At 39.4% G+C, this 24,492-nt stretch overlaps 1 protein-coding gene across 1 annotated transcript in view; it reads right to left on the minus strand.

The window, feature by feature from the left end:
- Positions 1 to 3,141: 3,141 nt before the first annotated feature.
- Positions 3,142 to 24,492, minus strand: part of sncb (synuclein, beta) — a 31,491-nt gene continuing 10,140 nt past the window's right edge. Inside the window, exon 4 of the mRNA XM_060837500.1 lies at positions 3,142 to 3,321. Within this exon, the coding sequence (XP_060693483.1) occupies positions 3,142 to 3,321 (180 nt within the window). The remainder of the gene's footprint in view (positions 3,322 to 24,492) is intronic.

Raw genomic sequence — 24,492 nt, forward strand, 5'->3', positions numbered from 1 at the left:
ATCCCAACCCTATCTAGTCCCACCAACAAGCACCCGGCCCATATCCCTCCAAACCCTTCCTATTCATATACCCATCCAGTTGCCTTTTAAATGTTACAATTGTACCAACCTCCACCACTTCCTCTGGCAGCTCATTCTACACATGCACCACCTTCTGCATGAAAAGGTTGCCCCTTCGGTCTCTTTTATATCTTTCTCCTCTCACCCTAAACCTATGCTGTCTCGTTCTGGACTCTCCCCACCCCAGGGAAAAGAACTTGTCGATTTACCATATCCGTGCCCCTCATGATTTTGTAAACCTTTATAAGGTCACCCCCCCAGCCTCTGACGCTCCAGGGAAAACAGCCCTAGCCTATTCAACCGCCCCCATAGCTCAAATCCTCCAACTCTGGCAACATCCTTGCAAATTTTTTCTGAACCCTTTCAAGTTTCTTAACATCATTCCAATAGGAAGGAGACCAGAATTGCACGCAATATTCCAACAGTGGCCTAACTGCACAGTCGCAACATGATCTCTCAACACCTGTACTCAGTACTCTGACTAATAAAGGAAAGCATACCAAATGCTTTCTTCACTATCCTATCTACCTTCCACTCTACTTTCAAGGAGCTATGAACCTGCAGTCCGAGGTCTCTTTGTTCAGCAACATTCCCTCAGACCTTACCACTAAGTATATAAGTCCTGCTAAGATTTATCAAACAATCTTTATTTGGGCATCAAACTACGTAAGCCAAACAGCAAGTACCTTTCTCTACAACTAATGCTGCTTCATAAAATTGAAGAGCTCTAGGTTCCCATGCCAGTATTTCCAACACCCACAACTCCAGAACATGTCCACCATTCCTTTTAACCTGCTTCTGGCTAATACTAATTTGGAAAACGAAATAAGGGCATTCTCTTTTCCTTCCATAAGTTTAGCACTGTTTAAATAATTGATTCATGAAGCTTGAATATACTTCTTACATCAATTCTGTAGGCTATTTGAACCACTTCCTTCAGCCCATTCTTTCTCATTTTCCAATCTCTGAGTTCCAAGTATAGTGCTGACAGATGCATGATAGAATGCTGTTCTATCATGGAGGGATAAGAGATGGAGGGGTAAGAGCTATAGTTGTACCTATAGGGGGTGGCGAGATTTACATTCAGTGATCAAGGTTGCTCTCAACCTGAATCTAATGAACAGTTGTGTGTTCATTAGTGGAGTGGAGGACATTGCTGGAGGACTTAAGGCAGAAAATCTATCTGCATGAGTTACAATCAATAGACTTCTGGAATACAAAAGAAAAATGTTTCAGTGACTTCCATCCTATGATGAAGTTTCATATACAGCCTCACCAAATAAGTATTCAGAATTTACACTATGCAAATTTATTGTACATTGGGAAAATAAGGAAAATTTCAATATTGATTGTCAGTCTGTGTCAAACGTGTCAAGATTCACGTTCAAATTGAGTTGTGCAAATCCTACTGAATCCTTTTCTTTTGAACTGGGATCATCCTTATTCATATTTTTAAATGCTTTGATATGAAATGGATCATTCCCGTTTAGAAGACCATTTTGCATATTCCCAGAAACCTCAGAGCATTTCCTAGATCCCTTATTGTCACATGAATCAAATACTTATGACGTCTTGTTAATCCTGGTTCTCAGTAAAATGTTTCTATCTGGCTCTCAACCATCAGAGTTATGTATCTAATTAAATTCACAGCAGATCATATGAAATATAACAACCAATTATGTGGAAGCTTCATATCACTGTTCACACTTTGGGAGCAGGTGGGGGTTATTAAAACTGACAAAATTGACAGTGTGTCAGGAAGCAGTTTCAGAATGTGCCAGTTTCCACATTTAATTCCAATGTGTTCAGAGTGTAGGTTAACTCACACTGTGCTTTATCTATTTAAATAATAATATCCCCATATGACCGGAATCAAATAAGACTAACTCGTGCATTGAATGCAGATATATGACCTATAGAAGATAATTAATTTTATCCTATATGTGTGCAGGGGGCAACACTAAAAATAGTATCAATCTGCAATTAAAACGAGGTGTTTCTTTTGACTGAAAATCATTGCTGGCATTTTGTGATGTAGCTGAAAATTCAGGAACAAGCCTGCATTTGTGTGACCAGAAAATACAAAACTGAATTTACATTGAACTGGTAATTAACTTAGGGTGAGACATCTGCTCCTAATCAAATGATTGGCTGCTTTCTCAAACAAGGGAATAACAAGGTAAGTGGGGGTGGGGTTTGGAGGGGGCAGAGGTGATGGAAAGGGGAGGGAGTGCAGTCACAGGGATGAAGTCCTCCAGGCAGACATTAGGGATAAAGGGGTTGCCATCAGGAATGTGGATATCAGGAGGGAGGGAGCTAGATCAGGGAGTAGACTTTCGCAGGAAACACATTACCTGAACATTAGGGATCCCTCCTCTGCTGCTGGCAAAATACCAGTGGCAACAGGAATAAGCCTTAGTTATCCATTTCAGGGCCTCAACTGACTCACAGGCAGTGGGCCAACCACTATCTCCTGTCCCACTGCTAAAATCACAATGGAGCTAAATATATGATGTGATTGGCACACCCTCCGATATGACACAATTTTTGTGATGCTGGCCCCAATCCCAACCTTATGAAATCTCCACCAGCCTGCTCCCAGGAAAACAAAGAACACCATGTAATACCAATAACCCTGTTTCCAGTGTTCGATGATTGATTAGAAATAACTGATCTCATGTCAGATCATATACAAGGATACTTTTTAAAAGTAATTAAAAGATACTTATTGTTTTATATCATCATAACTGGTCTTATATTCTACTTCCATTTTAAAATGATAAAACTGTTTAATTATTTCATTTGCTTCAAGAACAATACATCTATAATTAACATTGCAATTATGTTGTGCATATGACACAATTAATTTTTACAGAGTCTTTTTACCCCCCATTCTTCGCTTATGCAGAATATTTACTAAATTAGCTTGAATTTATTACTCTAGATCAAATATCATTTATTTGAACTGCAAATAATCTTCATAAATCCCTAGCCTAATCTCTCATTTTTTTGGACTGGTGGCTGAAAGCAATATTATATTCAAATTTTACTATGTTCAGGATGAAAAGCTACCCTAAAGTTTCATTGCTGATAGATTCGGTGCAACAACTTCTCAAACATATCTACATTAGTCACCTGCAACTGAGTATCTGACTGTCTTACCTGTGGAGCCTCTTCATAAGTTTCAGGTTCAACTTCACCTTCTGTTTCCATTGTATTTTCTCCCATGATTTCAATAGCTTCTTCCCCAACCTCTTCAGGCTGTCAATAGAAAACAAAATAACTCATAAATTTATAGATAAAATAACATCACTTGAAAATTTAATCATGGTTATAAGGAGAAAATTCAAAGCTAGCTACTTGGCAGGAAGAGAATGGACAGGCAGTCGAGCATCAAGATGTATACCTGCTTGAAGTCACTAGGGTTCATATTTATATTAGGCTTACAGGTAGTATTGAGGCATGAGATTGATGGAAACAATGTATATAATGCCCAGGTAGTTAAATCTCCCACTGCCATGTTCAAACTGTTTTGCGCCTCCACCATAGTCCTCAGCTAAGCTAGCTCCCATTCTGGGTTTAAAGCAAGTCTATAATATGTTTTCCAAATCTTTAAGTTATTCTATCATTATAAATAGAAGTTGATTAGCTCAGTTGGCTGGATGGCAGGTTTATGATGCAGAGTATGTCGATAGCATAGATTCAATTGCTAAACTGGCTGAGGTTACTAAAAAGGATTCATCTTCTTAACCTCTGCCCTCACGTAAGGTGTGGTGACCTTCAGGTTAATCATCTCTCTCTTTAATGGGAGAGCAGCCCCATGGTCTTTGGTTAAATGTTAAAGCACTTGGTCTTAATATTGGCTGTTCATATAAGTAGGTTTATTACACCACGATGTGCATAATTTAAAAAAATATAATGCAGATTTTAATGACTTAAAACAAAAGTGTTTAAATAGTATTTGCTGCTTTAAACTGACAAATATACTTTTCCTAAAGGTTGTAAAGTTTAGCAAGTGCAATCCTAGATTTTCAATGAACTTATACCTCCTTCCTAACTAGCCCCCGAAATTAACTTATAAGCATTCAGTGTTGTGGCAAGTGGCAGAGAAAGTAAACACTATTTAATGGTTTAAAGGTTATCTGCAAATTTAAAATCTAATTCAGTTTATATTCGTATGACAATAAATTGTATCCGTTGATAGAACATTATGTTCATTGCTTCTTGCTTTAGAATGATAGTCCTGACTGAATACACGCGTAAGCATTAATTTGGAGGTTCTGGTGTCGGACTGGGGTGGACAGTGTTAAAAATCACACAACACCAGGTTATAGTCCGACAGGTTTATTTGGAAGCACTGCTTCCTCATCAGGTAGTTGTGGAGCAGAATCATATGACACAGAATTTAAAGCAATGAGATTGCTGTGTCATGGAATGTAATATTTAACAAACTTTGCTTGAGTCTTCATCTTTTAGAATGATCATGTTAGTTTTAATTCCTTCATTTGTCAATCCCAGAATCTTTTTAAAGTTACATAAAGCATTCTTGAGAATGTAACTTTAAAAAAGTTCTGAGATTTACATATGGAGGAGCCTAAACTGACATGATCATTCTAAAAGATGAAAAATTCAAGCTAAATTTGTTTAATGTTACATTCCATGACATTGCAATCCTGTTGCTGTAGATTCTGTGCTGTATGATTCTGCTCCACAACCATCCGATGAAGAAGCAGCGCTTCGAAAGCTAGTGCCTCCAAATAAACCTGTTGGACTATAACCTGGTGTTGTGTTTTTTTTTAAACTGTGTAAGTATTAGTATAAACAGATTTTACTGTAACAAAGTCTGTTGGGAACTGTACACCAGCTCATTGTCTGGAGAACAGCTAAAAACCATCATTAATTGCAGAATTAACAGAAACCCCTGAAAAATATTGATTTATGTTTATTATGATTAATCATTTGTTTTCACGGCCGTTCTTTTAACATTAAACTACAATGGAATCTGACACTATAAACTTCCAACTTCAAATTCCATCATCAACTGAGCAGCAAAAACAAAGTGAATCATAAAAGGCAATCTTTCTCATTAAAAAAAAATTATTATCTATTACTCTGTGATTAGACCTGCAAAAGTAATAGCATTCAACAACTTAATACAAACTTACTAACCTGTTTACTACCTAATGAGGAATCACAGCAGATCCAAAACAGGTCCTATTGAAAGTTTTGCATGTTAATATTTAAAAATCCAATTAAGTTTTATCTTCTGAATACTCCTCATCAACTAGTCTTGCTAGCTGCTGAATGAATTCTAACAGACTCGAAACATACATCCACACTGGCTACACTTAATGAATGCCTTACTTCCTTAGGTGGTATTCCTGGTGTATTGTTATTCATACATCGGATGTAGACATTTCTGGCAATAACGTTCTTTATTTCTGATATTTAATTGCCTTTGAAAAGGTGGTAAGCATCCTTCTTGAACTGCTGCAGTCTGTGTGATATACTTACTCTGACAGTGCTGTTAGGTAAGGCATTTCAGGAATGACAGTAAAGGAATGGGACTTAGTGCTAATTCGGGATGATATGCAATTTGGAGGGGAACTTATACATGCGACTTCAAGTTTATTATAGAATTAAAATTAAGATGTAAACACTCCTCCCCCCACCCCGCTTTTAACTGGCCTTCCAAATCCAGAGCAAAGTTTACAAAATGTAATTTGCCGATTTCAATCAAACTCATGAGCATTAACATGGCATATGGATACACATACCTTGGAAAATGTATTCTTGTTAACAAAGATTTGAAACAAAACTCAGTAATCTGTGAATTGTATTATGCGAAGACAATAGTGACAAATTTTGATTAGCAGTTGAGATTAAACATGGCTTGTTGGCCTCTGCAGCATCAAAACATTTCAGTCAGTGACAGATGACTTCACCTGTGGTGGTGAAATCTGTAGTAACTGTAGCAAGGTTAGCCAGCTCGACCTAGCTGATTGGAGCTCTTAATCTGGTCCAATCAGGGAGCCCTGGCTGACGGATAAAAAGGGCGAGTATCAGAGATACTAATATTCTGGTACCTGACTCTGAATGAGGCAGTACTAAAGCTAAAGGCTGTTCTTGCATAAATAAAGGATGACTTGATGATGGGATACTGGCCCTTGCGGAATTATTTAATCGCCCAACTAGTTCCATGAAAAATTATTACCAACAAAATTCTGTTTGTTTTGCTGCAGCCAATCATGCTTCACTAAAGGACAGTGAATGCAATGTTCCCTCTGATGAACAACCTCTTTTTGCTACTAGGTACAATGCTGTGGACCTCACAGATCATCATTGTTTATTATATTATCAACTAATATAGGATGAAGGAAGGCCTGAGAGCTAATAGAATGGGGGAACATGTGATGGATATATAAATTTGGGGGCATTTAGGCATGAATTAATTGCATAGATATAGTGTTTTAGCATGGGGCTAACTTAAATAAAGCCATCATTTAAACGGAGTCCAAGCCCACACTTTAAGTACGCTTGTCTTCTATTGCACAACATACACACCCATGCCCCACCCTCCAACTGTCCAAAGCAACGCATACAAGGATTGTTTGGCACCCTTTGTACTGTTCTGCAACAAAACCCCAGCCCTGAACAGCATGGTAACCTCATGTGGAGAGAACATCTAATAGCCTTTCTTAATTCCAGTGAAAGTGGATGTTGCATTGCATACATTCTGTGTCTCAGGACATGGCATTCTGATCCTTGCCTCTGTACTGTGTAACACACCTTGCACCTTGAATGTTGCAGATGTCACAATTTTCACATAATGTCCCAGGACAGACTCATTGGATGGCCTGTAGGTGCCACTGCCCCTATCTCATCTTGAACATGAATGATTGTGTGTCTCCTCCATTTTTGCCACATTGTGAGGACACCTTTTGTGAGGAACTCTGCATTAGCAGTTTACACTATATCCACTGGAGGGTAATACCGGTTCTGGGCTTCCAGACCCTTGTGTTCTTCATCAATTTGTATAGATGTTTTCATGTGGACGCAGAGATGTCAACAGCTTCTGTGCCTTGTCCAATGAGCTAATGTGGATAACATCAGAAACAAACAGCAAGTAAAGTTCCTCAGGTGAGGAATTAGGTCAAATTATAAATCTGTTAGAATGGGTTGCCAGGGGATTGGGAAACTCAGAATTGATTCATTCAATTGTAAATTAGTTAGATACCTTATGGAATATCAAATTGGTACAGAGTATGTGAACTCTGTGAAATATGACATGTTGAGTGAAATACTTGGCAGAGGAAGGCTACCTTGGACCTATTATTTACATACCTTTCCATGATTGTGTCTGTGATTGATTGATATTTTAACCAACAACTTCTTTATCATTGTAATCTGTTTAATCAGGAGAGCAGACGGTGAAATAAATTGGTCTTATGGGAGCCAAAAGATTGGGAGTTGTTTTTAGAAACCAGCATTGAATGACTAAAAGAGGGAGAAAATTCATAATGAAAGGTAAGTTTCTCCTCTAAAACTTACCTCACAGAGTCAGTGGCCTGCATTTTTGCAGCAGCAGCGAGAGCGGTGAGAGCAAGGTTTGGGGGCTACTGGGAAGGTAAACTAATCCTTTAATAACTTATGTTGTGAATAGGCGGAGTGCATGCTGAGCAGGAACAGACATGGGACTGCTGAGTAAATTAGGTAATATATTTGGTATATCTGAAACACTACTTAGATAGAGACTCCCACCCATGCTCCTCCTTTAACCAAACAAAACATTCTGTGCGCCAACTCTGTAAGGTTACTAGAATTTTTTCAATAGTCTCTTTGGAAATTCAGAACAGTGGGAATGGATGTTAGGCCAGTTGCGAGCTCCTCCTGTAGGATGTGGGAGGTAAGGGTCACCACTAGTGTTCCCACTGACTTCATATGCAGGAAGTGCACATAACTCCAGCTCCTCAGAAACAGCATTAAGGAAGTGGAACTGGAGCTGGATGAACTTCAGGTCATTCAGGAGGCAGAGGGGATAATAGAGAGGAGTTACAGGGAGGTAGTCTCACTTCAGGTATAGGAAAAAGGTAGATGGGTTACAGTCAGGGGACAGGGTGCAGGGATCCAGTGGTCATTCCCCTCAATAATCACTATGCCGTTTTGGATACTATTGGGGGAGGGGAAAGCTTGGCTCTGTGGCTCAGAGGGAAGGAGGGAGAATAGAAAAGTGCTAGTGGTAGAAGACTCAATAGTTAGAGGAACAGATAGGAGATTCTGTAGTTGCGAACGGGACTCCCGGAAGGTATGTTGCCTTCCAGGTGGAAGGGTAAGGGATGTCTGATTGAGTCTGCAAGATTCTGAAGGGAGAAAGTGAGCAGCCAGAAGTCGTGCTGCAAATGGTACCAATGACATAGCAAGAAAGGGGATGAGGATCTAAAAAGTGATTTCAGGGAGTTAGGTTGGAAGCTAAAGAGCAGGTCAAGCAGAGCAGTAATCTCGGGATTTCTACCAGTGCCACATGCTAGTGAGGTGAGGAACAGGGAGCAAGTGCAGCTAAACACCTGGCTACAGGGCTAGTGCAGGAGGGATGGCTTCAGATACATAGCTCATTAGAGTACTTTCTGGGGAAGGTGGAACCTGTACATGAAGGATGGGTTGCAATTAAACTGGAGGGGCACCAATATCCTGGGTGGGAGATTTGCTAGAGCACTTCGGGAGGGTTTAAACTATTTTGTTAGGGCTACAGATCAGAGGAGAGGGCAGTTGTTTAACAGGCAGAAATAGAATGCAGAGAATCTGTCAGGAAGAATACACAGTTTATAGGGTCAAGGGATGGGTTAAAGTGTGTCTGTTTCAATGCAAAGGGTATCAGGAATAAGAGTGATGAACTTAGAGCATAGGTCAGTACTTGAATCTATGATGTTATGGCCACAACGGAAACATGCAATCCATAGGGGAAGGAATGGTTGCTGGATGCTCCAGGGTATAGATCTTTTTAAAAGAACAAGGAGGGAGATAAAAGGTGGGGTTGGGGGGGGGGGGGGGGTGTAGCATTGTTAATTAGAGGGTGCATCTGCACAAAAGGAGGTTGTTGAGGAGGATTTGTTTACTGAGTCAGTAGAGGTGGACGTCAGTAACGGGAAAGAAGCAATCACTTTATTGGATGCTTTCCATAGACTCAATGTGGCTAGTCAATGTTCACAATCAGGATTTTGGTATAACAGTTGTCTTCAACCTGTACTGTGTGAGTACATTGTCTGATTAATACAATTGCCTCTTGAAAACCCTTATGACAGTCACAGAGAGAATTTCATGGCCTCAGAGGTAAAACACTTACTCCTCCCATTCTGCATGTGATGGCAGCCACTTTCCATTAAAGTTGCACATTTATGATTAAGATGAACATGGAGGTAACGCTGGAAATGCTTCAATCTAGGTGACCCCCACAAATCCTTATGTTCCTGTCTGCCTACCTCTACCAGTTAACTCCAGTTGTTATGATCTTCTCCACATTCCCACCTAACTTTACTTTAACTGCTCATCTCCCCACTTTACCCCTCCCCCAAGTGCTTACTTATGCCAAACATTGTTATGTCATGTGCCCCTATTGAAGTTATGGTAATGGTGGTCATTGAAGTACACTCCAATACTGCAGTACCCTTTGCCCTCTCATAGTCTATTGTCTCCAATTCTTTTATGTTGTGTGTTCCACCTTCACAATTATTATCCTCTCTGCACCCCAGCATACTGCCTCCAATTTCTGCAAAATGACATCTCCACCATTGCAATGGCCTTTAATAATTGCATTCACTATGAGTGAGCAGATTCCTGGGACAGACCATGGTACACCCCTTGAACACCTTGAGACATGAGCCCCAAACGATGTTTGACCAGATCCGTATGCAGCTTCCCAACTGACTTCCTGTTAATCACTGAACTACTTGCACTGGACCTGCAGGACTAATTCCCCTAGACAGAATCCCTGACTCTGAAAGCCCCAAGCAGCCAAGTGACCACAGCTAAGCCTGTGGATTGATAGGAGATGACACTGTTGATTTACTATACAAATATACCTGAACTGAAGGCTGTCTCCATTGACTTGATTGAGGACTACTCCCATTATACTTTGAGACATGGCCATTCATTTAGTATTCAATCCACATTCAGTGTGTTTTCTATGTAAACTGCTGGCATATGCACATTGACGTAGCCGGGTGCTAAAAAGCAACATGTTCATCGCCTTAACTGATCATTACTGGCAAAGATATCAAGTTGCCTGGCTTTATATCTGTGCTAAATGGTAAGGCAAGCCAGAACTACTGTGAGGCATAAATGGTGAATGAGGTGACAAGTGCAAAGAGGGAAAGTAAGACAGAGATGCCAAGAGCATCGAAATAGGTTCAAACTAAGTAACTGGTGATAAATCAAGCCGAGAACCCTGAGATACATCCTGTTTCATTTCCTGAGATGGTTCTGTCCGTGCATACCAAACAGCCTGACAACATTATTGCAGTGTAAAGTGCTGGTGAGCTCTATTGTGTAATATTGAAGCCGTGGCCCGTATTATGAATTAGTTTGTGATAATGGGGTGAGGTTGATGCTTGTCCAGTGCCAGTCTATGTGGACAACAGATAGAGGTGATCACTGCCTCTGAGTCTGAGATGGTGGGGACTGCTGATCAAGATGGATTCTTGGAGAACACAAATTGCAGCACCAGGTATCCACTCAGACTTCATGTCATGAATTGTCACCACCTTATTTCTTTCACTGCCTGGGACAATTGCTAACTGTGTATAAATGACGTGATAAATGATGTAATAATGAAATGTTAATATATACAAATAGGCCCCATGCCAGTCACAAAGAAAATCCTTATTTAACTGTTAAAATCTTATGCACAAAATTGAACTATTTTACTCAACATCGACAGACTTATTTTTCCAATTTCACCATATTTTCCTAATTATCTCGCCATTGCCCATGTTGTTCAGGACTTATTGTGCACATAGGTACAATGGAAAATGAATTCAATTATGCAACCTATAAAAATAAAATATTTTCAATCAATAGAATCTTTTAAAAATAGGTGGCAATCATAAGCCAGCCTATTCCCATGCTCTCAGAATTAAAATTATCAACTAGACAAATAACAGCAGCCACATACAGCAGATGCTAGTGAACTAAAATAAAAACAGTGAGTGCTCAGCAGCACTGGCAGCATCTGAGGAGAGAGAAATGTCAACATGACTCATCTTCAGAACACACATTTTAATAGCTGATCACTCTAGACAAAAGTATAAGGTTAACTCTGATCAATAAAGGTGTTATACCACTCGGATTTTTACACTGATATTAGAAGTTTAACCATAGTTACTATATGAGGCAATGTTTAAAATGCCCCACATTTCGAGCCAGTAGTGTTGGCAGTAGTATATTAGGATGGATAGAGGATTGGATAACGAATAGAAGATAGACAGATGGGATAACGGGCACATTTTGAGGGTGTCAACCTCTAACTAGTAATGTGCCATAGAGATCAATGTGAAATTGTTTCCAATATATAATATAGGGAAATGGCAGGAAAGTCAAATTCAGGACCATCAGGTCATCCATGATCTTAGTGGACAGAATAGACACAGTGAGCTGAATGACTTATTTCTCTTCCTAAGTCTTTAGGTCTAAATTACATTTTTCAAAGGAAGTGAAGGTTCCTAGTAGAAACAGATACAAGAGTTGTACCTCTAGTCTGTCGAACCCATTGATACCATTACAAATACATTGTAACATATATTGCACAAATTTACATTGGTCATAATTACTGAAGCCAATTGAATTACTAAATGTCTGAATGTTATCACGAAAGGCTTGAGTTTTGTATGACATCTTTTCTTTATTACATCTAGCTGCATACTGTTAATTTCATTTAACATAAAAAGAGGGCTGCTCAAAAGAGAATAAAATTATATGCTTACAATTTATTGATTTTATGGTGCACTATGCCTGTAAAATACATGAATGTGACAAACAAATATAACCTGCAAGCAATCTAGAAATGTTTCACACTGCAATACAATACAGTACTGGCTTAATGAATGGCCATTTTCTTCAGGTTCAGTGGTTTATTCATATTTCACTTTCTGGACAGAGAGTGAAGCCTGAAAACTGTATTGGAAAAATTACAAGGAAGCTCAATACTCAAAAGGTTAACATGGGTTTGTTTCTATGGAACTGAGTTTGACTGACACAGCAACATTTGAACTAATTAATGGGAGCAGATGGTGTTCATCATTTGAGACACTTATTTAAGTCATCCCTGTTTCCTTAAGAATACTGACCTCAGAATCAATCCAGGCTGGAAAATCAATCACTGAATGATATCAAGGATATAAAGGGAAATCTTCTTTTCACAATCTTTGCCTACCTTAAGATAATTATCAATCTATTGCAAGAAATACTTATAATTCAGTTGATTGATGAATTAGAGATCTGTATTCTCTGAAGATCTGTACTCTCTGAAGCACATCCTCTACTCACCAGTGGAAATTACTCTCCAGGGCACCATAGGCACTGAAGGCCTAAGTAGTTGCTTTCTATGCATTAAATACAAATCTGCTTTCAAAAGCAAAATAGCAAAGCATTCATATTTTTGCATGATCATAAATTTTTTGTTGATTGGCAAGAGAATAGTTTATGCAGAGAACATAGCTTCTCTAACTAAAACATTGGGAAGTTAGCTTTTCTTATGCATTATAAATGCTTACTAATGTCACTCTTTTTTAAATCAAATACAGAACCAAATAAACATTATAAGCATGACCAGCTTTAGCAACCAGCTTTTAGAGTATCAGGATAGGGCTGGGAAGCTGTCAATATGACTCAAGAAGAGCAGTTAACACGACAAAAAAGAAAACTGTTAGAATCATTTTGCCTCCACCAAAGCCATAAAATAGAGAAAAGAAAATAAAGTCAACAAAATAAAACATTTATGCTGAAGTACTGATCTTTGGTTTTTCTAATTCTAAAAGTTATTGAAAATGTTTAATAAATCTCAACAGAACATTGTATTAGATCTTGAAGAGGCTGTGAATGTCTCAATCAGTTTTCTATTAGATTAGATTCCCTACAGTGTGGAAACAGGCCCTTTGGCCCAACCAGTCCATACCGATCCTCCGAAGAGTAACCCACCCAGACCCATTTCCCCTCTGACTAATACACCTAACATTATGGGCAATTTAGCATGGTCAATTCACCTGACCTGCACATCTTTGGATTGTGAGAGGAAACCAGAGCACCTGGAGGAAACCCACGCAGACACAGGGAGAACGTGCAAACTCCACACAGAGAGTTGCCTGAGGCTGGAATCGAACCTGGGACCCTGGTGCTGTGAGGCAACAGAGCTAACCACTGAGCCAGTGTGCCGCCCTCAGTTGCAGAAAATCCAAGGAAATCCCAAAGAAATTGTATAACTGATTCCTCAGGATTGGACACTCATGAGAAAAATAACATGAACTCAAGCCAAATGTTGCTTACTTGTGACAGCATTAACTGACTCAGTGAGTATTCTTGGATTCTGATAAAATTCCAAGAGTTGGAAATAAATCATTGATGTGTTGATAGCTATGTGGATTTGTTTACACTATATTGGTACAACGGTGGTAAAATACAGACTATTGATTTTCAAATTATACTGTCTGAGTTCAATAGCTGGGATCTTCATGGATAGAAATGGCTTTAACAAGGGACAAAAGGCACTGACTTAAAATGCCCACAGCACTCATCAGACCAGTGAGCCAAGCTTCATGAAATCAGCATGGAAGTAACAAAGGCTATGTTTCCTGACAGCACACACATGCATGCTATCCATGGCTTAAATTTGTGCATGCACATGTTTCAGTGGGTTCAGGTTTAAGTGGCCTGTGGTTATGAAGAGAGGGAGAGGGTAGGGGAGGCTGTGAAGAGGGAGACAGGGGTAGGGGGAAGAGAGAGAGAGAGGTTGTGGAGGAGAAAGGTGAGAGTGAGAGGAGGGGAGAGAAGGAGGGAGAGAGTAAAGGGGGACCTCACAGTCCTTACCCCATCTTCTGTGCTTCCACCACCTACTCACATCCTGACTCCCCTTCTCTCTCCCCTCTGCTCTGCATCCTCACTCCTGAGTCCTCACTGCCTTGCTCTCACTTCTGTGCAATCCCCCTTCTCACTCCCTGGTCCTCTCTCGCTTACCCTCTGTATCCTCACTTTGCTTCAATCCCCTGTGTTCCACATCCTCACTCCTGAGTTGTCATTGCCTTGCTTTCAATCCTCTGTGCATGCGTAAATGCAGCACTTGTGAAAGGTATCTTCACAATTCTATGTGACTTATCAGGTCTTGAATTCATTTTTGTACTGGGCACTATCATTTTTTTAACGAAGTACCTATTTATATATGCTTAACAATAGGTCTTTATTCTTTTCTTGGTAATAGTTATTAAAATTTCTCTTTCTTACACAAGAAAATTTAATAATATGCTTTTCATTGTTGTGATATAAATTAGTTAATCATATTTTGATTGGACAGAAGTTTAGCCTCACACTAAAGAGAACATAAATCTTTGTGGCTAACTGGAAAAGTTGAAAAGGTTGAAAATTGCTGTGGGATATTTGATGAACATTGTTTGGGGAGGTTTGAGCACAGGCTGGTATAATCTTGATTTTCTGTAACTCAGCTGTCGCTTAGAAAAAGACTCAGTACATTTATATTACAGCAGTTAACATTCAAAGGGAAATAGGAAGACTGAGATTAAAAATCCATAAAAATACAATTGATATACAACCCAGACGTGAGGCAATCAATTACGCTTAACCGAACAAGCTTCTGGAAACCACACAGAATTCACCTTTGACTGATCATTGCAATGGGTATTTGTCCTTTTATTTAGAGGAAAACAAAATCAACAGAGGTTTAAAAAGTAAAAATTACTGTCAGTATTATTGTAGACAAAATATGACCACTGATAAAAATTTGTCCATCAGCTTTAGCATGAGGAAATAGGACAGAGTTTTTCCTCACTTACACACACACGCAAGCGCGCACACACATGCATACACGCACATACACGCATACCTGCCCTGCAGAACAGTGATCTGATTGGCATTGGATGGCAAAGCTTGATAATTGTCATGGTTGAGTCTGGATCCTCAGAATAAGTTAAATCCAGGGTGTTGGCCAAAGACTATTTGAACAGTTTGAGGAGGAGTTTGAGTGGGATGAGGGCTGACACTTTGGGGGAGAGGCAAGTAGAAAGGAGTGAGGGGGAGGGGAGAAGCAGGTTGTGTGGGTGACTGACGCCAGTGCGCCAAAGAAACTCCCTGGAATATCGTGTCCCCATGTCAATAAGGCCAACCATGATGTGGGCAGCAAATGTTTTCTAAACAACCTGTTTGGTGATGTTATTACACACATCTGGAGCAGGTAGGACTTGAATCTGGGCCTCCTAGCTCAGTGACATTATCACAGAGCCACAAAGTCAGTTTGAGCAGCATAATATCCTGATGTTTACAACATGGGATAACCCCTCCTGTTTAATTTAAACCAGCAACATAGAAAAGATTTATCCTGTGCAGTAATCTGAAAATTCGAGAGGCCAAGAACTATTTAAAGTAAAAATTAACAATTTTATTTCTTAAAGTATAACAGAAAATAATTAACGAACAACTATTTACAACTCCTTCCTCTAATCTATCTTTTATTTTCCCCTCAACAATATTGGTCTGATAAAAGTCCCAATTAAGATTTACAAAACAGAACTTCTCATCTCAAACCAGGCAGCTTTTGGTTCTTCTCTGTATTCCTGTCTTCTTTTCTTCTTCTTGGGGATTCTGCTTCACGGGTTACTGATTAATAAAAGTACCTTTAACAGAGCTATTTTTTGGGCAGTCTTTACATGCTGGTGGCTTGACAGTTCTCCCAACTGTTCAATTTTCCTCACTTTTATACCCCCAAAGAATCAGAAATGTGCTATTAGCTTTTAAGATTGTCAATATACTAAATTTAGACTGGATTGGAGTTTGGTATTTTTTGGGTATAATTTAAACTGATTGGTCTAATTCCATTCTGTATTGGCTCCAGGCAACCTGTTACCTACCCCAGTAACTGGACCACATGTTACAATATATCTTATTCAGAACATTTGGTGCTATCAGGTTGTTCTGCTAGCTTTTAACTCTCTTAAAGGTACAGTACACCCACTCTTCATAACACCTGGTCAGCTGACTTGTTAACAAGCTCAATTGACCCTTAATTATGATTTAAGTACAGTATGCAGATACTATCATCAGTGGTGCCCACCTATGTTATGGGAGAGCTTAGAAGTGGTTGGCACATGGTAGACTGGGCTTCTGTCTTCTTTTATTTTATGCTGAAAATCTGCTCAGTGAAGGCCCATAAAATCCAGCCTGTTAATTCCCTTGGTTTAAACATGACAAATCGTATCAAAATTCATACAACTGCTTTTACCATTTAAAAGGCTTCAAAATTCTCATGCAAACTATTTTTTGTTCATAAAATAGAATTATTGTATGATTCAAATTGAGTAAAATGCACAAAATGAAGTGTCAGTAATCAGACCTGTAGATGGGAGGAACATGCATTCAGATCATAGAATCCCAACAGTGTAAAAACAGGCCATTTGGCCCAACAAGTCCACACCAGCCCTCCGAACAGTAATACACCAAGACCCATTCTCCTACCTTATTATTCTACATTTACCCTTGACTAGTGCACCTAACCTACATATCCCTGAACATTATGGACAATTTAGCATGGCCAATTCACTTAAGCAGCAAATAGAGTCATAGAGATGTACAGCATGGAAACAGACACTTCAGTTCAACTCATCCATGCTGACCAGATATCCTAACCTAATCTAGTCCCATTTTCCAGCACTTTGCACATATCCCTCTAAACCCTTCCTATTCATATACCCATCCAGATGTCTTTTAAATGTTGCATTGTACCAGCCTCCACCACTTCCTCTGGTAGCTCATTCCATACACTCACTACCCTCTGCATGATAAAGTTGCCCCTTAGGTTCCTTTTATATCTTTCCCCTCTCACCCTAAATCTATGCCCTCTAGTTCTGGACTCACCAAACCCATGGAAAATACTTCATCTGTTTATCCTATCCATGCCCTTCATGCTTTTATAAACCACTATGAGGTCACCCCTCAGCCTTTGACACTCCAGGAAAACAGCCCCAGCCTGTTCATCCTCTCCCTATAGCTCAAATCCTCCAACCCTGGCAACAATCTTGTAAATCTTTTCTGAACCCTTTCAATTTTCAGAACATCCTTCCAATAGGAAGGAGACCAGAATTGCATGCAATGTTCTAAAAGTGGCCTAACCACCGTCCTGTACAGCCGCAACATGACCTCCCATCTGCTGTACTCAATACTCTGACCAATAAAGGAAAGCATACCAAATGCCTTCTTCACTATCCTCCCTTCATGCAACATCACTTTCAAGGAGCTATGAACTTGCACCCCAAGGTCTCTTTGGTTCAGTAACACTCCCTAGGACCTTACCATTAAGTGTATAAGTCCTGCTAAGATTTGTTTTCCAAAATGCAACACCTTGCATTTATCTAAATTAAATTCTATTTGCCACTCCATAGCCCATTGGCCCATCTGATCAAGATCCCGTCATAATCAGAGGTAATCTTCTTTGCTGTCCACTGCGCCTCCAATTTTGGTGACTTCTGCAAACTTACTAACTATACCTTCTACGTTCATATCCAAATCATTTATGTAAATGATGAAAAGTAGTGGACGCAGCACCGATCGAGAAACTGGAGTACCCGGTGGAAACTCACGCAGACACAGGGAGAATGTGCAAACTCCACACAGACAGTCACCCAAGGGTGGAATCAAACCCAGGTCCTTGGCACTGTCAGGCAGCAGTACTAACCACTGAGCCACCTAGCAGCCCTTAAAGTAAAGCTTGAAGGATGCGGCATACTCAGAAAATAAATCTAACTTTAAGCATGTAGATCTTCTTTCAGTACTGCTGGTGCTATATTTCCTTTTAGGTAATTTATCTTCCAATAAATTATTGCCTTTGATATATACTTATGGTTTGTTATCACCTGTCTATCTCCTGTTGCATTTTTGGCTTTTCACACAAATTACCATTTCCATATTTTCCATGTTGTGTTCACATCACTTGATTTTCACTTCATGGGTAATAACTGAACAGCCAAATCTTTAAAAGTAGCTCATCTGGTGGTGGCAGTATACCATCTATAGTCTGTAAATCCCAATCTGACTAATTAACCTTGAACCCTGAACAAACTAGCAATGTCTCTGAATGCTGTGAATAGTGTAATTTGCTGTTTACAATGAACAACCTAGGAGTTCTTGCTTTCCTGGATTTCTCTATTTATATTATAATATAATGCTTTTCACCACTGATTTTATAACTAAAAGTATACAAACATATTGATTTATAGAATCATTGAATCATAGATTGTTATAGCTCCAATGATCACTCGGCCCATTATGCTGTTGGCACTTCTCAGTGAGAGAAATTCCTTTAGTCTTACTCCATGTCTTTTCCCCATAACCCAGTAAAATCGAACAACATTCTAACTAAACATTGCCAATTAGGATAAAGCTTTTTTTTAAATTGTTCGTCATTGTTGTTGTTTCTAAATTAAATAATGCATTTATATTACCTTATTTTATTGTAATTTTTCATCTACACTATTTTTACTACAGACGTTTTGTCCAATGATATGAGTGATTGATGTCATTTGTTACTTTATAATTCACTGCATGCTGCTGTCATTAAACTAAATAATGTAATAGCTCGCTACATAAGCCAGAACACTGTATTGAAACATCTGCTATAATAGTCAGTAATGGCATAGTACCTTTGACTACAACAACCTTCTGTCAAGATTACTTTGGTAACGTTCTATCTTGTGGACATGGCAAAGCTCACATAAAAGACACTTTCTCTTTGATATCTGCACCAGCCACATCATAATACTCTTTTGGTCATGGAGAGATATGGTGAGGAAGTTGTGGGGAATGGAGGGGTTTGGACATACTGGAGGTGACGGCTGTGTTCTTCTCATCCAACTTGATTGTAAATGTGGCCACAAGCCGCTGGACAGCTGCAAGTGCATTACATCTTTGATTTTCAGTTTAGTCTCTGTGTTAGGGATGTCTTTACAAATACTGATTTGGGACAAAATTAACAGTCACTTGGGCAAGTATGGATTGGCTAGGGAGAACCAACATAGATTTCTTAAGTTCAAATGATGTTTGACTGACTTGCTTGGGATTTTTGATTGAGTAACACAGAGAATTGGATGGGCCATTGGCGTTAACATGGTGTATAAGTACTTCTAAAAGTCATTTGATAAGGTACCACCTGACATGATCGAGGAAAGTATGTAGTAAGGAGTCACACAGGGGTCCATTTTGGGAACTCTACTTTTCTTGCTACGTGTTAGTGACAATGAGATTGTTGAGCATAGTTTCAGACTTTGAGGATTACATCAAATTTGGAGTTATTGTGAACTGTAAAGATGATTGTGGTGAGCCTTCTGAGATCATAGAAGAGTTGATACAGTGGGCAAATGCAAGTGGACTGATATATTTTAGTAAAGGAAGGTGTGGAGATGAAACGTAAAAGGACAGATACAGCTGTGGTTGTTGGCGGAGGAGCAGAGAGATCTCGGCCTGTTAGGTGCAAGTCACTGAAGGAGCACTTTTAAAAGTGGTTGAAGGCTCTTCTTGAATAAGAGTGTGGTGTGCAGGAAACCTGAAGTTATGACAAACCTGGAAGAACAATGGACTAATGTTGTGGGATGTTGTGTTCAGTTCTTGCCACTATACTTTGGCAAGTATGTGAGGACATTACAGTGAGGGCAGAGGAGGTTTGTCAGAATAGCTCCAGGAATGATGAGCTTTGTCTGCTTTGCCTGTAAATGATTAGAGGTGCTGGGGCTGTTCATCTTGGAGAGGAAGGAATTGTGGAATATTTGGTGGAGGTGTTCAGAATTATGTGGGGTCTGGATAGAATAGATATGGAGAAGATGCTCCACTATTGGCAGTGGGATTGAGGACCAGAGGACACCATTTTAATGTGACGGGCTCGAAAAATTGCAGTCAAATGGGAGAGGATGGGGAGGTGTGATGCGATAGTTGGAACTGGTAACCTTTACCATACAGTAAGTGGTTATGACCTAGAATGCACTGATAGTTTGGTGGTGATAGATTCAATTCACATCTTCAGATAATTATCCAGTTCTTCTTTGGAGAAAAATATGTGCATAACTATGGTAAAAAGATGGAGGAATGGGATTAGGTGAGTTAATCTTGCAGGGAGCTAGCATTGAACTACAGGCCGAATATATTGTAACTGTATTATAATTCTACATATTCAGACAAGACTATTGCTCCTGGGTCTGATAACTATCCCAGTAGTGAAACAAATCATTAATGACTGACAGCCCTCCTTCTACAATATCATATTCTCACAAGTAATAGAGTACTTGAATGCACTTAGGCCAAACTTAATTCATTTGTATGATTTGTGGTTTTTAGTCTCTGTGTGGATAAGTGGATCTCTGTGTCCAAACATTGATTTGTTGGTCTTTAACTGCCTCAGCATAAATTTATATCTCTCAATACAACATGTTAATTTCATTTCTGACAAATGGATATTGATCCCTAGAGCAAACATTTGTTTTTATTTTGTTGCAACATCATCTGTCAGTGAATGCTGAAAAAATGTGAAAAAGGGAAACTCCCCTCAAGGCTGGGCCACTTGGCACTGATATGGCAGAGTAATGTTTTTGATTTCTCTATTTGGCTGATAATTTTACATAGTGGATTGTCTGCTGTTAAAAAGTCATTAATTTCAACGGACTGTGAATCAACCAGGTTGTTTATTGGATAGGCAATTGTGTAGTTACACGACTGCCCAGATAGAGAAGATGAAAAATCCACTTTACAGTGTGTAAGAAATGAATTTAGGTTTTATAATCCCCAGATTTTATATGATGAAGCCCACTTGCTTCTTTTAAACACGACCACTCAGATTTATGCAATAGTTTCTTGTCAGGAAATCATTATCATGTTCTTTCCCTGGGATTTGATGTTGCCCTGTCTGTTTTGCTGGTTTGGGGTCATCATTACATTCAGGGCAGATTCCCCAATCATTAAAGGATGGCATTTAAATAGCATGAAGTGGGCACTCATCCGAAAGAACACAGAACATAGAACAATACAGCACAGGACCGGGCCCTTCGGCCCACAATGTTTTACAGAACATGATGTCAAATTAAACTAATCCCTTCTGCCTTGGTCCATATCCCTCTATTCCTGCATATTAGTGTGCTTATCTAAAACTTCCTTAAATGCCCCTGTTGTATCTGCTTCCATTACCACCCCTCGCAGTATATTCCAGACTCTTGCCATTCTCTGTGTGAAAAATTTGCCCCTCACATCTCCTTTGAACTTTCCCCCCTCACCTTAAATGCATGCCCCCTAATATTAGACATTTCAACACTGGGAAAAAAATTGTGACCATCAATCCTATCTATGCATCTCATTATTTTACAGACTTCTATCAAATCCCCCCTCAGCCTCCACAGTGGCAAAGAAAACAATGTAAGGTTTTCTAGCCTCTCTTTATAGCTCATACCCTCTATTCCAGGCAGCATCCTGGTAAGCATCTTCTGCATCCTCTCCAAAGCTTCCACATCCTTCCTAAAAGGTGGCAACCAGAATTGAATGCAATTCAACAAAAGATATTTATCTTATCTCATGCATTACTTAATTGCCTGCCAAGATTTTAGATTTACTATTTGAAAAGCAAAACTGTATTTATGTCTTACCAACATTATTACAGCTAATTCTATTCTCTAATAGTTTGAAGTGACTTCTGCCAAAACTACGTGCTTTCTTGTAATACTAAGTTTATACGTTCACTTAAAAATTAATTAGTGTTAGCTAATCTTCCATATCAAATGCTCAATGAAACCAACTCCTAATCCCTTGGTGGGGAATATATTCTGAGGAGTTCCATTCAGACCCTTACAATATCCAGAAAATTGACAACCTAACCAGAAAAAAAGTGCATTTTAAACTATCAGAAGAAACTAACAACTTTTCCTGAATTGGGGTCCTCCTCTGGATCAGATTTCTTCAGATCCTACATATATGTTCTAGATTCTAGCTCACTTTTTGCCAAATTTTAGGGAAATTGGTTGAGAGATATTCCTGAAACACCACGCAACATTAGAAGCCCATCTGCTGTCCCCCGTTGAATGGTAAGCATATTACCTGGCTGTTACTTGGTTGAATATTTGAAAGTCCTGGTATGTGTGGATCTAGAAGTAACCAACACTGCTCCCCCCACTCCCCCCTCATCCCTCCCTCCACCCCACTTCCAATTTCCAAACACTGATTAAAAAACTAAACTCTAGTTTCTCTATATTAATCCTATCTGTTCCCCTTAATATCTTGAAAAATTCAATCAGATCACTCCTTCATCTTCTAAATTAGAAAGAGTACAATCCTATTTTGTGGAATCACTCCTCATAATGTAACTCTAAACATCCAGGTTTCATTCTGGTAAAGCTACACTATACTTCGTTCAACGTTCGTATATCTTTATTAAGATGTGGTGCCCATAGCTTTGCTCAGGTTTGGCCTAACCAGGACTTTAAAATAATCCCTTGCACGCCAATCCTCTAAATAAAAAGGCTGACATTCTAATAACTTTTCTTCTTATCTTCTGTACCCGTTCATGACTCTTTAATGATCTGGGTTCTTAAATGCCCAAGTTTATTTCAACCTTCATTGTTTCTGGTTTTCACCATTTAGAAAATACTCTGTGTTATCCTTTTTAGGTTCAATGTGGATAATCTTATTTTACTTACTTTGAGATTCATTTGCCACATTTTTGCCATTCACTTTAACTATCAATATTTCAATATAGTGGTACTTCTCTGATGCCACCATATACAATGCTGACAATATGTAACGTGGCTCAAAGATATGAGAAACTGGTGAAGCTAGCTGTATCACATTGCTCTTTTGCCGACTATTCACATTTGCCAGCACTTGACCCATTAGGGGATGACATGGTGGCACGGTGGCTCAGTGGTTAGCACTGCTGACTCACAGCACCAGGATTCCAGGTTCAATTCCTCTGACAGCTCATTCCATATACACACCACCCTTTGCATGAAAAAGCTGACCCTTAGGTCCCTTTTAAATCTTTCCCCTCTCACCCTAAACCTATGCCCTCTAGTTCAGGACTCCCCCACCCCAGGGAAAAGACGTTGTCTATTTAGCTTATCCATGCCCCTCATGATTTTATAAACCTCTATAAGATTGCCCCTCAGTGTCCAATGCTCCAAGGAAAACAGCCTAAGCATATTCAACCTTTACCTATAGCTCAAATCCTCTAACCCTGGCAACATCCTTGTAAATCTTTTCTGAACACTTTCAAGTTTCACAACATCCTTCCAATAGGAGGGAGAGCAGAATTACACACAATATTCCAAAAGTGGCCTAACCAACATCCTCTGGATGTAGGTTTGCTCACTGAGCTGGAAGGTTCATTTCCAGATGTTTCGTCACCCTACTAGGTAACATCTTCAGTGGGCCTTTGGGTGAAGCACTGTTGATAATGTCTGCTTTCTATTTATGTGTTTGGGTTTCTTTCGGTTGGTGATGTCATTTCCTGTGGTGACATCATTTCCTGTGGTGATATCTTTTCCTGTTCTTTTTCTCTGCTTGCAAACCCTAGCCACTCTCTCCTCCATCAAAGACATCTTGGAAATGACTGCCAGACTACTCAGACCCCTTGGCATCATGGTAGCCACAAACCTACTGACACACTAAAACAGTAGCTAATGAACTTGCAAGATCCTATAGAGGAAACAGTTAAAATTAATGTAATTTAAAAAAAACACACAAGGACTGTACCAAACATTACATTGGACAAACTGGCAGAAAACTAGCCACCAGGATACATGAACATCAACTAGCCATAGAACGACATAACCCTCTCTCTTTGGATCCTTACATATAGGTGAGGAAGGACACCATTTCGGACAATACATCCATTCTAGGACAAGCCAAACAGAGACATTCACGAGAATTCCTAGAAGCATGGCATTCCAACCGGAACTCTATCAACAAACACATTGATTTAGACCACATCTATCATGACCACATGAGAAAAATAACAGGAAAAGACATCACCACAGGAAATGACTTTGCCAACCCAAAGAAACCCAAACATATAAATAGAAAGCGTGGATTAAACACAGTGCTACACCCAGAGGCCCACTGAAGATGTTACCTAGCAGAGTGACGAAACATCTGGAAACAAACCTTCCAGCTCAGCGAGCAAACCGACATCCAGACCCT

Source organism: Hemiscyllium ocellatum, chromosome 16, assembly GCF_020745735.1.
Source record: "Hemiscyllium ocellatum isolate sHemOce1 chromosome 16, sHemOce1.pat.X.cur, whole genome shotgun sequence".
NCBI lineage: Eukaryota > Metazoa > Chordata > Chondrichthyes > Orectolobiformes > Hemiscylliidae > Hemiscyllium > Hemiscyllium ocellatum.